The following is a 13868-nucleotide window of genomic DNA, read 5'->3' as shown; positions in this document are numbered from 1 at the left end:
TCCATCACCAAGGGCTCCCCCACCATCCAGGCCACGCTCTCTCCTCACTACTGCCATCAGTAAGAAGATACAGGAGCCTCAGGGCCCACACCACCGCGTTCAGGAACAGTTATTACCCCTCAACCACCAGACTAATGAACCAAAGGGGATAGCTTCACTCAACTTCACTTGCCCCATCACTGAACTGCTCCCACAATTTATGGGCTCACTTTCAAGGGCTATTCATCTCATGTTCTCAATATTTATTGCTTATTTATTTATTATTATATTACTAGTATTTCCTTTTTTTCTCTTTCCTTTTGTTTCACAATTTGTTGTTTTTTCACATTGGTAATTTGTCTATCCTGTTGGGTGCAGACTTCCATAGATTCTATTGTGTTCCTTGTACTTACTGTGATTGCCCGCAAGAAACTGAATCTCAGGGTTGTATATGGTGACATATATGTACTTTGATAATAAATCTACTTTGAACTTTGAGTAGTAGTAGTCTTCATCTAATTCTGATGGAATAGCATCAACTTTTCTTCAAACTCACATCTTTTTCATCCATTCAATTTTTCTTTGCTTTTTCTTTCTCATAACATCCTGTCTTCTCTGGGATATGGAATGATGAAATGCTATTGTTTTTCTGTTTGGCTCAAACTGCATGTAATCTGTTGTGGTTCCCAGGTACTGAAAAAAACACAAAGGACAGTTCATCAGCACATTTGTAACTAATAGATTAAGTTTTCATGCTTTCATGCTTAAACTAATAGTATAAATAACTCATCAGTGGACAACATTAACCAAACTTTTTGATGAGTTTTTGTTCAATAATTCACTAAAAGGTATGAATATATGTTAGGAGATCACAATCACTTTTAATTTTTACAAGTCTAGCTTCAAATTCTGGAAAACCCTCCCTACACCATAAACACAATGTGACAGAACCTTGCAATTTTTGTTTAACATGCCAGCATAGAGGTAGATATCTTTTAAGTGTTGTCCTAGTGCTGCATTTTTCTCCATATATTAACTTTATGTAATTCTCATCCACTTGTATACTTTTGGAGGTGCCATTGTCACTATTAGTCTAGATTATTCTAATGCACTCCAGGCCTTACTCCAACTCCATAATTTTAAGATTATCCCATACTTTTTCAGCAATATCGTAATTTTAAAAATGGTCATACTTGTTTTGAAATTGCTTCTTGGCTTAATCTCTCACTTTTGTATTTACTTCCAGCACCACAACCTTGAAATATCAGTACAGACACAAGAGATGGTCCACGCTGGAATCTGTAGCAACAAAACAAAATGCTGGAAGAACTCAGCATGTCGGGCAGCATCTGTAAGTGGAAATTAAAAGTTGGGTCTAGATGAAGGGTTGTAACCTGAAACAGATGCTGTCTGATCTGCTGAGTTCCTGCAGTATTTTGTTCCATTGTCTGAAATGAAAATGCTTTTCCAAATCTGGATTCTGCAGCAGCATTTTAATTGTTCTGTTTTTGGTAACAATCAAGGGACACCTACGTCCGAGTTAATTTTATGTACATACGACTGTAAACATCTTGTCAGGAAAACCATTTGTGTCTTTACCTTGTCTGAAAGACTTCTCCAGTCATTATTCTCCATTCGTTTGTACCATCCACTGCGATCATCTTCCTGAATAGGATTTCGGTTATGAACTTGACTTGGTACTTTCTGTTTGGCTGCAGGATTAGTATAATCCTTAGGACTGTTTGCACACAAATCCACAATTGGACGGTGTGTAAATATCTTGTAGTAGATTTTTGGAGGAAATGTTTCCTATAAAACAAACCAGGATGAACAAAATCAGGTTGAATTTAATTTGTAAAAAGTGCAGGCTACTATTTATAAACACTGGTACACATGCATGATGTAAATTTTATAACGTGGGAAGGAACCCAAAACAACAGATAACAGAACAAACACAAATCTTACAGGGTTGCTGCAGTGTGCGTGTGTGTGTGTGAAAACTTTATATGACCAGAGAGCTGTATTCAACTTCCAGACTAGAGAGATATGTCCAAATATTTGAATCAGAAACTGAACTGTTTTATGTAATTGATAGAAATAAAAGGTATCTTATATGGATACCTGGATAAATAAAATATTTTTTACATATATAAGGGATAATTTTCCACCCTTGCACTACCAAATGAAATTTCAATTACAATTGATTATTAAATGCAGCCAAGTTCCTTATATTTTAAGCAGAAGGGAATCACATAAAGAAACACATTTCTGACCTTAAAGACTGAGAAATTTCCCCGCTGAAGTAAGCAGAGAGAAATTAACTTTTTATTATTCAGTAAATTTGGTCAAGTATGGCACATTTTCCATTTTCACCAATAAAATCTATTTAAGATATACAAACCCCACTTCCAGAAAAGTTGGGATATTTTCCAAAATGCAATAAAAACAAAAATCTATGATATGTTAATTCACGTGAACCTTTATTTAATTGACTGCTGTGTACATACATCTATTGGTACAAAGAAAAGATTTTCAATAGTTTTACTGACAAACTTAATTGTATTTTGTAAACATACATAAATTTAGAATTTGATGGCTGCAACACACTCAACAAAAGTTGGGACAGAGACATGTTTACCATTGTGTTACATCACCTTTCCTTTTAATAACACTTTTTAATCATTTTGGAACTGAGGATACTAATTGTAGTAGATTTGCAATTGGAAATTTTGTCCATTCTTGCTTGATATAAGACTTCAGCTGCTCAACAGTCCGTGGTCTCCGTTGTCTGATTCTCCTCTTCATGATGCGCCATACATTTTCAATAGTTGATTGATCTGGACTGGCAGCAGGCCAGTCAAGCACACGCACTCTGTGTCCACAAAGCCACGCTGTTGTAGCCCGTGCAGAATGTGGTCTGGCATTGTCCTGCTGAAATAAGTATGGACGTCCCGGGAAGAGACGTTGCCTCGATGGCAACATATGTCTCTCTAAAACCCCAATATACGCCTCAGAGTCAATTGTACCTTCACATACATGCAACTCACCCATGCCGTGGGCACTGATGCACCCCCATGCCATCACAAATGCTGGCTTTTGCACCTTTCGCTGATAACAATCTGGATGGTCGTTTTCATCTTTGGCACGGAGAACTCAACGCCCGTTTCTTCCGAAAACTAGCTGAAATTTGGACTCATCTGACCACAGCACCTGGTTCCACAGTCTTTCAGTCCATCTGAGATGAGCTCGGGCCCAGAGAACTTGCCGGCGATTCTGCATAGAGTTGATGTATGGCTTCCTCCTTGCGTAATACAGTTTCAAGTTGCATTTCTGGATGCAGCGATGGACTGTGTTGAGTGACAATGGCTTTCCGAAGTACTCCCGAGCCCAGGTGGTTATAATTGTCACAGTAGCATGATGGTTTATTAGGCAGTGCCGCCTGAGGGCTCGAAGATCACGCGCATTCAACAGTGGTTTCCGACCTTGCCCTTTATACACTGAGATGTCTCTGAATTCTCTGAATCTTTTCACAATATTATGTACTGTAGATGTTGAAAGACCTAAATTCTCTGCAATCTTGTGTTGAGAAAGGTTCCTTTTGAACTAACAATTCTCTCATGAATTTTGGCACAAAGGGGTGAGCCACGACCCATCCCTGCTTGCAAAGACTAAGCCTTTGATGGACGCTACTTTTATACCCAGTCATGATACCTCACCTGCTACCAATTAGCCTGCTTAATGTGGAGTCTTCCAAACCGGTGTTACTTGAATATTCTGTGTACTTTTCAATCTTATTTTAACTCTGTCCCAACTTTTGTTGAGTGTGTTGCAGCCATCAAATTCTAAATTTGTGTACGTTTACAAAATACAATTAAGTTGGTCAGTAAAACTATTGAAAATCTTTTCTTTGTACTTTTGTCAGTTAAATAAAAGTTCACATGAATTAACATATGACAGATTTTTGTTTTTATTGCATTTTGGAAAATATCCCAACTTTTCTGGAAATGGGGTTTGTAGTTTCGTTACACATTGGTCAAATTATCTAATTGCATTTAAATCCAGGGGCAGAGATTTCAGGATCATTCCAGTGAATTTCCACAAAAATTCAAAGGGCCACAGTTTCTCCTGGGATTTGTTCAGTTTTGGAATGGCTCTGGAGATTTCCTGTGACCTTACCTGGGACAAGATGTTTAACATGGTTGGGAGTGGGGGAATTTCCATCTGTATGACATAAACTTGGACACTCAGAATCAGGTTCATACCCACTGTCTCATATGACATGAAATGTATTGCTTTTTGGCAGTACAGTGTAAAGACTTTACTATAAAATAAGTAAATAGTCCAAAAATAAAAGGATAATGTGGTAGTGTTGATGGGTAACTGAACGGTTTAGAAATATCAAGGTTTCAGAAAACAGAAGTTGTTTCTGAATTGTTGAGTGTGGGTCTTCATGTTCCTGTACCAACTCCCTGATGGTAATAATGAAAAGAGGGCAGATCCTGGATGTTGTGGTTTCTTAAAGATGGATAATATCTTCTTGAGCCACCACCTCTTGAGGTTGTTGTCAATGATGGAGAGGGTTGAGGGACAGAGCTAGCAGAGTATAAGCGTACTTTCTACTGTACATATATAAAAATTTGTTAGAGTCTTTGGTAACATACCAAATCTCCTCAAATGCCTAACAAAGTAGAGCAGCTGCTGTGCCTTCTTTGTGATTGCATCAATGTGCTGGGCCCAGAACAGATCCTCTAAGATCTTGACACCCAGTAACTTAAAGCTCTCATTCTATCCACTGCTGACATCTTAGTGAGGACTGATGTCTGAACTCCAAACTTCCCCTTCCTGAAGTCCACATTCAATTTTTTTGATCTTGATAATGTTGAATGCAAGGTTGTTGTTGCACAGATCAACCAGTTAATCCACCTCATTTCTATACACCTCCCCTTTGCCATCTGAGATTTTGCCAACAGTGGTGCCATCTATGAATTTATAGATGCTGTTTGAACTGTGCCTAGCCTTGAAGTAATGAACCAATATGTGTAGAGCAGTGAACTAAGCACACACCCTTGAGGTGCAGATTAGCTTCATTTGTCACATGTAGACCAAAACACTGAAACACAGTGAAATGTGTCTGTTGCGTCAATATGTGCTGAGGGTAACCACAAGTGTTGCTAAGCTTCCATGCCACATAGCATGCCCACAATTTACTCACCCTAACCCATATGTCTTTGGAATGTGGAAGGAATCTGGAGCACCTAGAGGAAACCCACATGATTATAGGGAGAATGTATAACTCTTCTCCTTACATACAGTAGTGGAAATTGAACTCTGATTGCTAGCAATGCAACAGTGGGTGCATATCGGTTAGCACAAGATGTTGACTGTCAGCAACAAGATGTTATCAGCGATCTAGCAGAGGTCCAAATTTAGAAGCTGAGGGAGTGATGGTAATGAACACTGTGAGGTAATTGATAAGGAGCAGGCTGATGTATGTTTTGCTGTTGTCTAGGACTCCAAAGCAAAGTGGGGAGCTAGTGATGTTGTGACTACTGTAAGTCCTGTTACAGTGGTCAGTGAATTACAATGGTTCCAGGTCCTTGCTCAGGCAGGATAAATTCTAGCCATAACCTGCCTCTTTAAGCATTTCATTATCACAGACGTGAAAGCTACCAGTCAATAGTTGTTGAGACAGATCACCCTGCTCTTAGACGCTGGTATATTTGCTGCCCTTTTGAAGCAGGTGGGAACCTCAGACCACAGCAGTGCTAAGTTAAGATGTCCTTGAACACTTCAGACAGTTGGTTGGCACAGGTTTTCAGAACCTTGCCAGGTACACTGTTGACACTTCACCAGTCACTGGATACTGTGGGGATTCCCACAGGTGTAGTGTTACTCTCCCTTTGAAAGACTGTCTGAAAGGCATTTAATACATCAGGGAGTGAGGCATCACTTCCATTTATACTGTTAGGGTATGCCTTATAGTAAGTAATGGCATGCAAACCCTGTCACAGCTGTCGTGCATGGATTGCATCTTTAATTTCACACTGAATTACCTTTTCCCTCTCACGATGGCCTTCCGTATGTCATAGCTGTACTGGTGCCTTAAATGAAAATGATTCTGGGGGGAGGAATGATCTCCATCAGGATGAAGGTGTAATTTGGGATTGCAACTCAGAGCAAATGTTATAATGGTGAGAGATGGAGCTTAGACTTTGCTTCCTCAAAATAAGAAAGCCTGTCAGTAAATTTCAGCTTCATTATTTGGCAAAAGCTTTGAAGATGCTGTTAATGCAGATTAAATTTTGTTCTTCTGACCTCAGCTGCATTTATACTGCAGAGCACTGCCTTACAGGCATTATCTGGTTTATATGTTGCCATAGTGTCAAGTTAGCCACTCTAATTGAACAAATTCCACCCACAAGCACATTACACCTTAAGTATAATGGTACTGAGAAGGCATGGTTAGAAATGATATTAATTTCAATCAGTGAAAACAAACATTACTTACTCCCCCGAGTCTGAATCGGACATAAACTCCAGCAGCCCTATCCAAGAAATCTGCCTATGAACATATAGGAGCAATGGATAGAGATTAGACAAAGGCAAACTTTCCAAATTTCTCATTTATATATTGTTTTCAATTTTCAGTGTTAAGCAGCCAGAATTAAGTACTATAATAAACTCAATGAAATTATTAAAAATGCAGTTAATCCTTGAAACAATTATTCTTGATTTTATTTTTCTTCTAACTGACAAAGTCTTTAACAGAAGTCTGTTAGCAAAATTTAAGACCATGAAATAAAGGGGTTATGGTAGCATGGATAAAGCTTGCCTTAAAGACTGAAAACTGAGCCATGGGAATTGCTTGATATCAGAAAGTAGCAAGGTCAACGGTAGGAGTACTCAGGACTTTTCCTTCGATAGGCACCTGAGGGAAAATAATTCACAGGAAGCAGGGACAGAGCAGCAGAAAGGGGCTAAAAATTGGTATTGGTATTGATCTTGGTCTTAGTGTTAGTAGAGATGCATTGACTCAATCGATCTGTGCTGAAACAATTGTATGATTCTGTAAAGATGCAAGAGACTGCAAATGCTAGAATGTGGAGCAACAGGCGAGCTGCTGAAGGAACTAGGGGTTTGGACAATCAAAGTTTTGGATCAAATCCCTTCATTTGGACTGAAATTGTAGAGGGCAGATTGGCAGTATAAAGAAGTGAGACAGTGTGTGGGCCAAGAGCTAGCAAGAGATGGGTAGATCCACTTGAGGAGGAAAATACACAAGATACTGGAAGAACTCCATAGGTCAGGCAGTATCTATGGAGGGGAATGAACAGTTAACATTTCCGGCTGAGATACTTCATCAGGACTGATCTCAGTGCATTTCTGATAAAGGGTCTCAGCCTGAAAAATCGACTGCTTATTTATCTCCACAGATGCTGCCTGACCTGCTGGGTTCCTCCAGCTGTGTGTGTGTGTGTGTGTGTGTGTGTGTGTGTGTGTATGCGCGCGTGTGCGTGTGCATGCGTGTGTGTGTGTGTGCGTGTGTTGCTCCAGACTTCCAGTATCTCTTGTGTCTCCATTTGAGGAGAGTTGATTGGTCAAAGGAATCAGATGTGAGGGAAAGTTAGAGATAGTGACAGAGGTTGACAGGCGATAGTTTCCCTGGGTCATATAGAGAAAGTTCCCTCTTCCTACTTGAATCACTATCATAAACTTTGGGATTTCTGATTAAGTTTTGCATATGCAAATATCTCCAAGATACTAATATTTTCTTGTTTTAACAATGTCATATGATTGCAGCTTTGCTGCCATTCTGGATTCAGTCCAGGCCTTCCAATTTATTCCACCTTTTCTTAACACATCCTTAATGTGTTATTACTTCTGTCCTGACAAACATTGTTTCAATTCCCAGTGATATATAAAAAAAATACTCTAAGCACACAGTTACAAAGCCATTGAAGTCAATGGAAGTCAACTAACAATGAGGAATAGGAAAAAAGATGAGGTCAGAGCAAGAAGGTGGGGGAGGGGAGGAAGAAGTACAAGGTAATAGGTGATAGGTGAAACCGGGAGAGGGGCAGAGGTGAAGTAAAGAGCTGGGAAGCTGATTAGTATTAGAGAAGGGAGGATGTGATAGAGGAGGTTAGAAGACCGTGGAAGAAAGAGAAGGGGAAGGAGCACCAGCAGGAGGTGATGGGCAGGTAAGGAAAAAAGGTGAGAGAGGGAAACAGGAATGGGGGAATGGTGAAGGTGGGGGTCAATTACTGGAAATTTGAGAAATCGATCTTCATGTCATCAGGTTGAAGGCGACCCAGATGGAATATAAGGTGTTGCTTCTGGAACCCAAGGGTGGCCTCATCATGGCAGTAGAGGAGGCCATAGACTGAAACGTTAGAATGGGAATGGGAAGTAGAATTGAAATAGGTGGCCAAACAGCCCTTCCTGAGAGACAGAGGTTCACCCACACTTCTTCCAAGCAGGCCTATTGCATTTGATGCTTGCAATAATGCCCCCTCTACTTCAGTCAAACTATGTACAGACTGTTTTGAGGAGCACATGCACTCTGTCTGCAATTCCAATTGTGTGTCTTTTCCAATCCCACACTATCCTTGGCTTTCTCCAATGCCACAGAAAGGCCAAACACAAATTGGAAGAACACATCTCATATTCCACTAAGGTAGCTTAAACCGCAATTCTCGACGGGAGGAGAAGATGGCGGCGCGACGCAGCTCTCAGCGGCCACTCCGGTGATGATGATGTCTATTATTTGTCAAGTAGGGTGCCATGCACAATCCTGATTTGATGGAGACAGACGTGAGAACACGGAGGAACATCTGGTGAAACTTCTGAAATGCCTGCTTCGCTGCTGCTGCTACTGTGTGGTCCAGGATCTCCGGAGGAGAAGGCCCCGAGTCCTCGGCTTTGCTTGTTGCTTGGCGGCTGGGGCGGGGTCAAAGCGCTCCGCAGAGGATGGTGCTCGGAGAGGCTGTGTCGGAGGGGCTGGTTGGAGGCTCAAAGTTTTCGGACGGACTCAGAGTCTGCTGCGGTCAGGTGCTTCCAATGGTGCTGCATCGGCAAGTTGACGGCGCTTGGAGGTTCATGGCAGGGAGAGTTTCCCCCTTCTGCCGCCTGCGTGAGATGATGAGACTATCGGGACTTTGAGACCTTTTTTTTAACTGTGCCCATGGTCTGTTCTTTATCAAATTATGGTATTGCTTTGCACTGTTGTAACTATATGTTATAATTATGTGGTTTTGTCAGTTTTAGTCTTGGTTTGTCCTGTGTTTTCTTGTGATATCATTCTGGAGGAACGTTGTATCATTTTTTAATGTATGCATTTCTAAATGACAATAAACAAGGACTGAGTGTCCTCATCATCTAATCTAATCTAATCTAATTTACCTATTTCAAGTAACCTAACCTTGTGTTCTCTCAAACACATTCACCCACCCAATGCCTCCTGTACTAATATAGAATGGGCATCTTTCCTCTTCCCTCTCAATCCTGATGCAAGATCTTGACCTAAAAAATAGCTACACCTTTACAGATGCTGCTAGGTGCAATGAATTTTTCCAGTGTTCTGATTTTATTGTTATAATATAAACAAAAGCAACTATATAAATAAAAACAAAACATGCTGGGACATGTCAACATTTAAAACAGTGTCTAAAAGCAATGAGGAATGCTAATATTTTAGACATTGGTCTTAAAAATACAAAAAAAAGCCGGGGGAAAATTCATCCTGCATCTTAAGCACAAAATTTGAACTGTCCTCAAAACACAGGATAAATCCAATCGAGTTAACTACAATCAGTCCTCTTTCAATCATTAGCAAAGTGACAGAAAGGTGTCATCAACAGTGTTATCAAGTGCTATCTACTTACTTAAGCAGATGACTGGTGCTCAGTTTACATTCTACCAGGGCCACGTGGTCCCAAACCTTATCACAAACTTTGTCCAAACATAAGACAAACAGCAAAATTCCAGAGTTAAGATGGAAGTAACTGCACTTGGGATCAAGTCAGCTTTTGGCAAACTTTAGCTTTAATTGGCCCTGGGAAACTGAAGCTCATGAGGATCAAGAGAAAGACACTCAAGAGTTTTGAGTCAGAAACTCACACAAAGGAAAATGAAGATCAATATTTCCAACCTTAGGACATATTGCAAGGGTTCCTCAACGCAGTGTCTGAGTCCAAATATCTATAGAGGCTTCATTAATTACCTTTCTTCCATATTAATTTAGTAGAAATCTTCACTGATGATTTGCACAAATGACAATTCCATTCATAGCACCTCAGCAAATGAAACAGTCCATTCCTGCATGCAGCAGGGCCAGGACTACTACCAGACATAGGCTGATAAAAGGAAAATAACTTCCAATGTGCACGAGCAACAGGCAATGACCATCTCCCATAAGAAAGTCTCTAACTATTGTTCTTCACTTTAAATAACAATACCCTGGCAAGCCCCGGGCCATCAGCGTTCTGAAAATCCCCATGACCAGAAACACAGCTATATTAAATATAGAGCCATAGGAACAGGTCAGCATCTCGGTAATAAAATTACTCCTCAAGAATTCCAGTAGCACCACCCAAACATACGACATCTGTTATCAGAAAAGGTCATGGACAGTAGGTCCATAAGAAAACCATCAGCTATACCTTTCCTTACACATTATCCTTATTTAGAAATATTTTTCTTTGTCACTGTGTCCAGGTTCTAGATCTGCCAGTCCAATAATACCGTGAGGTTACTTTTGCTAGAATGACTTTCGTGGTTCAAGAAAATGACTCACATCCAATTTCTAAAGGGCAAGTTATCAAGGGCATTGAGCACTGTTATGAAATTCTGTTCTATGATTAACAGTATCTGTCTGTCATTGCGGTAAATTTCTGAACCTATATTTGTTCTCTTCCAATGAATGGATATGTCAGAAATATTAACATCAGCATTTTCCTTTGTTTCTATATGCTACTTATTGAATACTTATAGCATTTTATGTTTTATTTTATTAAGTAAAAAGTTCTGAGAGAATAATGAATAGGAGAATAATACACTGCATTCCTATAGAGAAAAATTAGTGTTTGAGTATATGATGATTGACTTCCAAGTTTGGTGTCTGTGATTATGTTTCCTCATTCCAGTAACATGAATCTTCACTGGTATTTGTATAATAACTTCTGCAACAGATGAGAGTTACAGATTGAAAATAATCTTGATGGACGTTTTTATGAAATGTAGGAGTAAATTACCACAGAATTAATTCTCTTGATGAAAAGTGATGCAAGTTCTGATCTAATGAGAACAGGTAAATCAAACATTCCCAGACTTAAATTATGGTTACTGCCAATCCCTCTCAACTAGCATTTACAGAAAAATTGTAAAGATAAGCTGAACACCAATAAAGCCCAGTAGATATTCACTGTTTAAAAGGTAGCTATCTTGCAGACTGGGTATTTGTAACATATAGTTACTGTGTTTACAGGCAGATATTATTTCAGGATTTTTGAGTTCCATTAAAGATCATACCTGACTCATTTTATGCAAAATATTTATTAGACTCCTTTTTCTACACCTAGGCTGCCGGAAGCAGGTCGTTGGGTGATAGTCAGAGGGGGGAAAGCGAAGGTGAGCAGACAGGTAGTGCAGAGCACCCCTGTAGCCATTCCCCTAATTATTTAATTTACCGTCCTGGATACTGTTGGCAGGGACGACTGACCAGGTGTGAGCCACGGTGGCAGGGCCTCTGGCACTGAGTCTGACCCTGTGGTGCAGAAGGGTGGGATGGAGAAGAAGAGAGCTGTCGTCATTGGAGGCTCTATAGTCAGGGGAGCAGACAGGAGATTTTGTGGACGTGAGAAGGACACCCGCATGGTTTGTTGCCTCCCGGGTGCCAGGTTCCGGGATGTCTCTGACCGGGTGCACGACATCCTGGTACAAGAGGGAAAGCAACCAGAAGTTGTGATACATGGTGGTACCAACGACATAGGCAGGAAGAGGGATGAGGTCCTGAAGTGTGAGTTTCAGGAACTAGGCAGAAGGCTGAAGAACAGGACCTCAAGGGTGGCGTTCGCAAGATTGCTGCCAGTGCTACGTGACAGTGATGGTAAGAATTGGAGGAGATGGCAGTTGAATGCGTGGCTGAGGAGTTGGTGCAGGGAGCAGGGTTTTAGATTTTTGGATCATTGGGATCTCTTCTGGGGAAGGTGGGACCTGTACAGATTGGATGGGTTGCGCCTGAACTCGAGGGGGAGCAATATCCTTGCAGGTAGGTTTGCTAGCATGGTTCGGGAGGGTTTAAACTAATTTGCAAGGGGGATGGGACCCGGAACGATAGAGCAGTGGAAGAAGTGCATGGAGTAAAGCCAGATCTAACATATAGAGAGGCTTTGAGGAAAGAGAAGCAGAATAAAGGGTGTAAAGGTGGTAAAGTAGAAGGGCTAAAGTGCGTGTACTTCAATGCAAGAAGCATCAGGAACAAAGATGATGAACTGAGAGCTTGGATACATACATGGAATTATGATGTAGTGGCCATTACAGAGACTTGGCTGCACCAGGACAGGAATGGATTCTCAATATTCCTGGATTTCAGTACTTTAAAAGGGATGGGGGGGTGGGAAGGGGAGGAGGGGTAGCATTACTGGTGAGGGATACCATTACAGCTACAGAAAGGGTGGGTAATGTAGCAGGGTCCTCTTTTGAATCAGTATGGGTGGAAGTCAGGAACAGGAAGGGAGCAGTTACTCTATTGGCCCCCTGGTAGCAGCAGAAATATTGAGGAGCAGATTGGGAGGCAGATCTTGGAAAGGTGCAAAAATAACATAGTTGTTATCATGAATGACTTTAACTTCCCTAATATTAGTTCCAAGGGTTTAGATGGGACAGAGTTTGTTAAGTGTGTCCAGGATGGATTCCTGTCACAGTATGTGGACAGGTCAACTAGGGGGAATGCCATACTAGACATAGTACTAGGTAATGAACTGGGTCAGGTCACAGATCTCTCAGTGGGTGAGCATCTGGGGGACAGTGACCACCGCTCCCTGGCCTTTAGCATTATCATGGAAAAGGATAGAATCAGACAGGACAGGAAAATTTTTAACTGGGGAAGGGCAAATTATGTGGCTATAAGGCTAGAACTTGCGGGTGTGAATTGGGATGATATTTTTGCAGGGAAATGTACTATGGACATGTAGTCGATATTTAGGGATCTCTTGCAGGATGTTAGGGATAAATTTGTCTCGATGAGAAAGATAAAGAATGGTAGGGTGAAGGAACCATGGGTGACAAGTGAGGTGGAAAATCTAGTCAGGTGGAAGAAGGCAGCATACATGAGGTTTAGGAAGCAGGGATCAGATGGGTCTATTGAGGAATATAAGGAAGCAAGAAAGGAGCTTAAGAAGGGGCTGAGAAGAGCAAGGCAGCGGCAAGAGAAGGTCTTGGCGAGTAGGGTAAAGGAAAACCCCAAGGTATTCTTCAATTATGTGAAGAAAAAAACGATGACAGGAGTGAAGGTAGGACCAATTAGAGATAAAGGTGGGAAGATGTGCCTGGAGGCTGTGGAAGTGAGCGAGGTCCTCACTGAATACTTCTCTTCGGTATTCACCAATGAGAGGGAACTTGATGACGGTGAGGATAATATGAGTGAGGTTGATGTTCTGGAGCATGTTGATATTAAGGGAGAGGAGGTGTTGGGAGTTGTTAAAATACATTAGGTCAGGTAAGTCCCTGGGGCCTGATGGAATATTCCCCAGGCTGCTCCACGAAGTGAGGGAAGAGATTGCTGAGCCTCTGGCTAGGATCTTTATGTCCTCGTTGTCCACGGGAATAGTACTGGAGGACTGGAGGGAGGCGAATGTTGTCCCCTCGTTCAAAAAAGGTAGTAGGGATAG

At 41.1% G+C, this 13868-nt stretch overlaps 1 protein-coding gene across 2 annotated transcripts in view; it reads right to left on the bottom strand.

Moving 5' to 3' along the window:
• The window catches only part of c7h11orf65 (chromosome 7 C11orf65 homolog), a 68570-nt gene that overhangs the window by 17641 nt on the left and 37061 nt on the right, over positions 1 to 13868 (bottom strand). For both annotated transcript variants that reach the window (XM_072264319.1, XM_072264320.1), the window contains exons 5-7: positions 6488 to 6541; positions 1579 to 1788; positions 536 to 672 (exon numbers count right to left, since the gene is read on the bottom strand). In XM_072264319.1, coding sequence (XP_072120420.1) covers positions 536 to 672; positions 1579 to 1788; positions 6488 to 6541 — 401 coding nt within the window. The remainder of the gene's footprint in view (positions 1 to 535; positions 673 to 1578; positions 1789 to 6487; positions 6542 to 13868) is intronic.

Source organism: Mobula birostris, chromosome 7 (assembly GCF_030028105.1).
Source record: "Mobula birostris isolate sMobBir1 chromosome 7, sMobBir1.hap1, whole genome shotgun sequence".
NCBI lineage: Eukaryota > Metazoa > Chordata > Chondrichthyes > Myliobatiformes > Myliobatidae > Mobula > Mobula birostris.
Note: the sequence above shows the minus strand (reverse complement) of the source record. Positions and strands in the feature narration are given on the sequence as shown.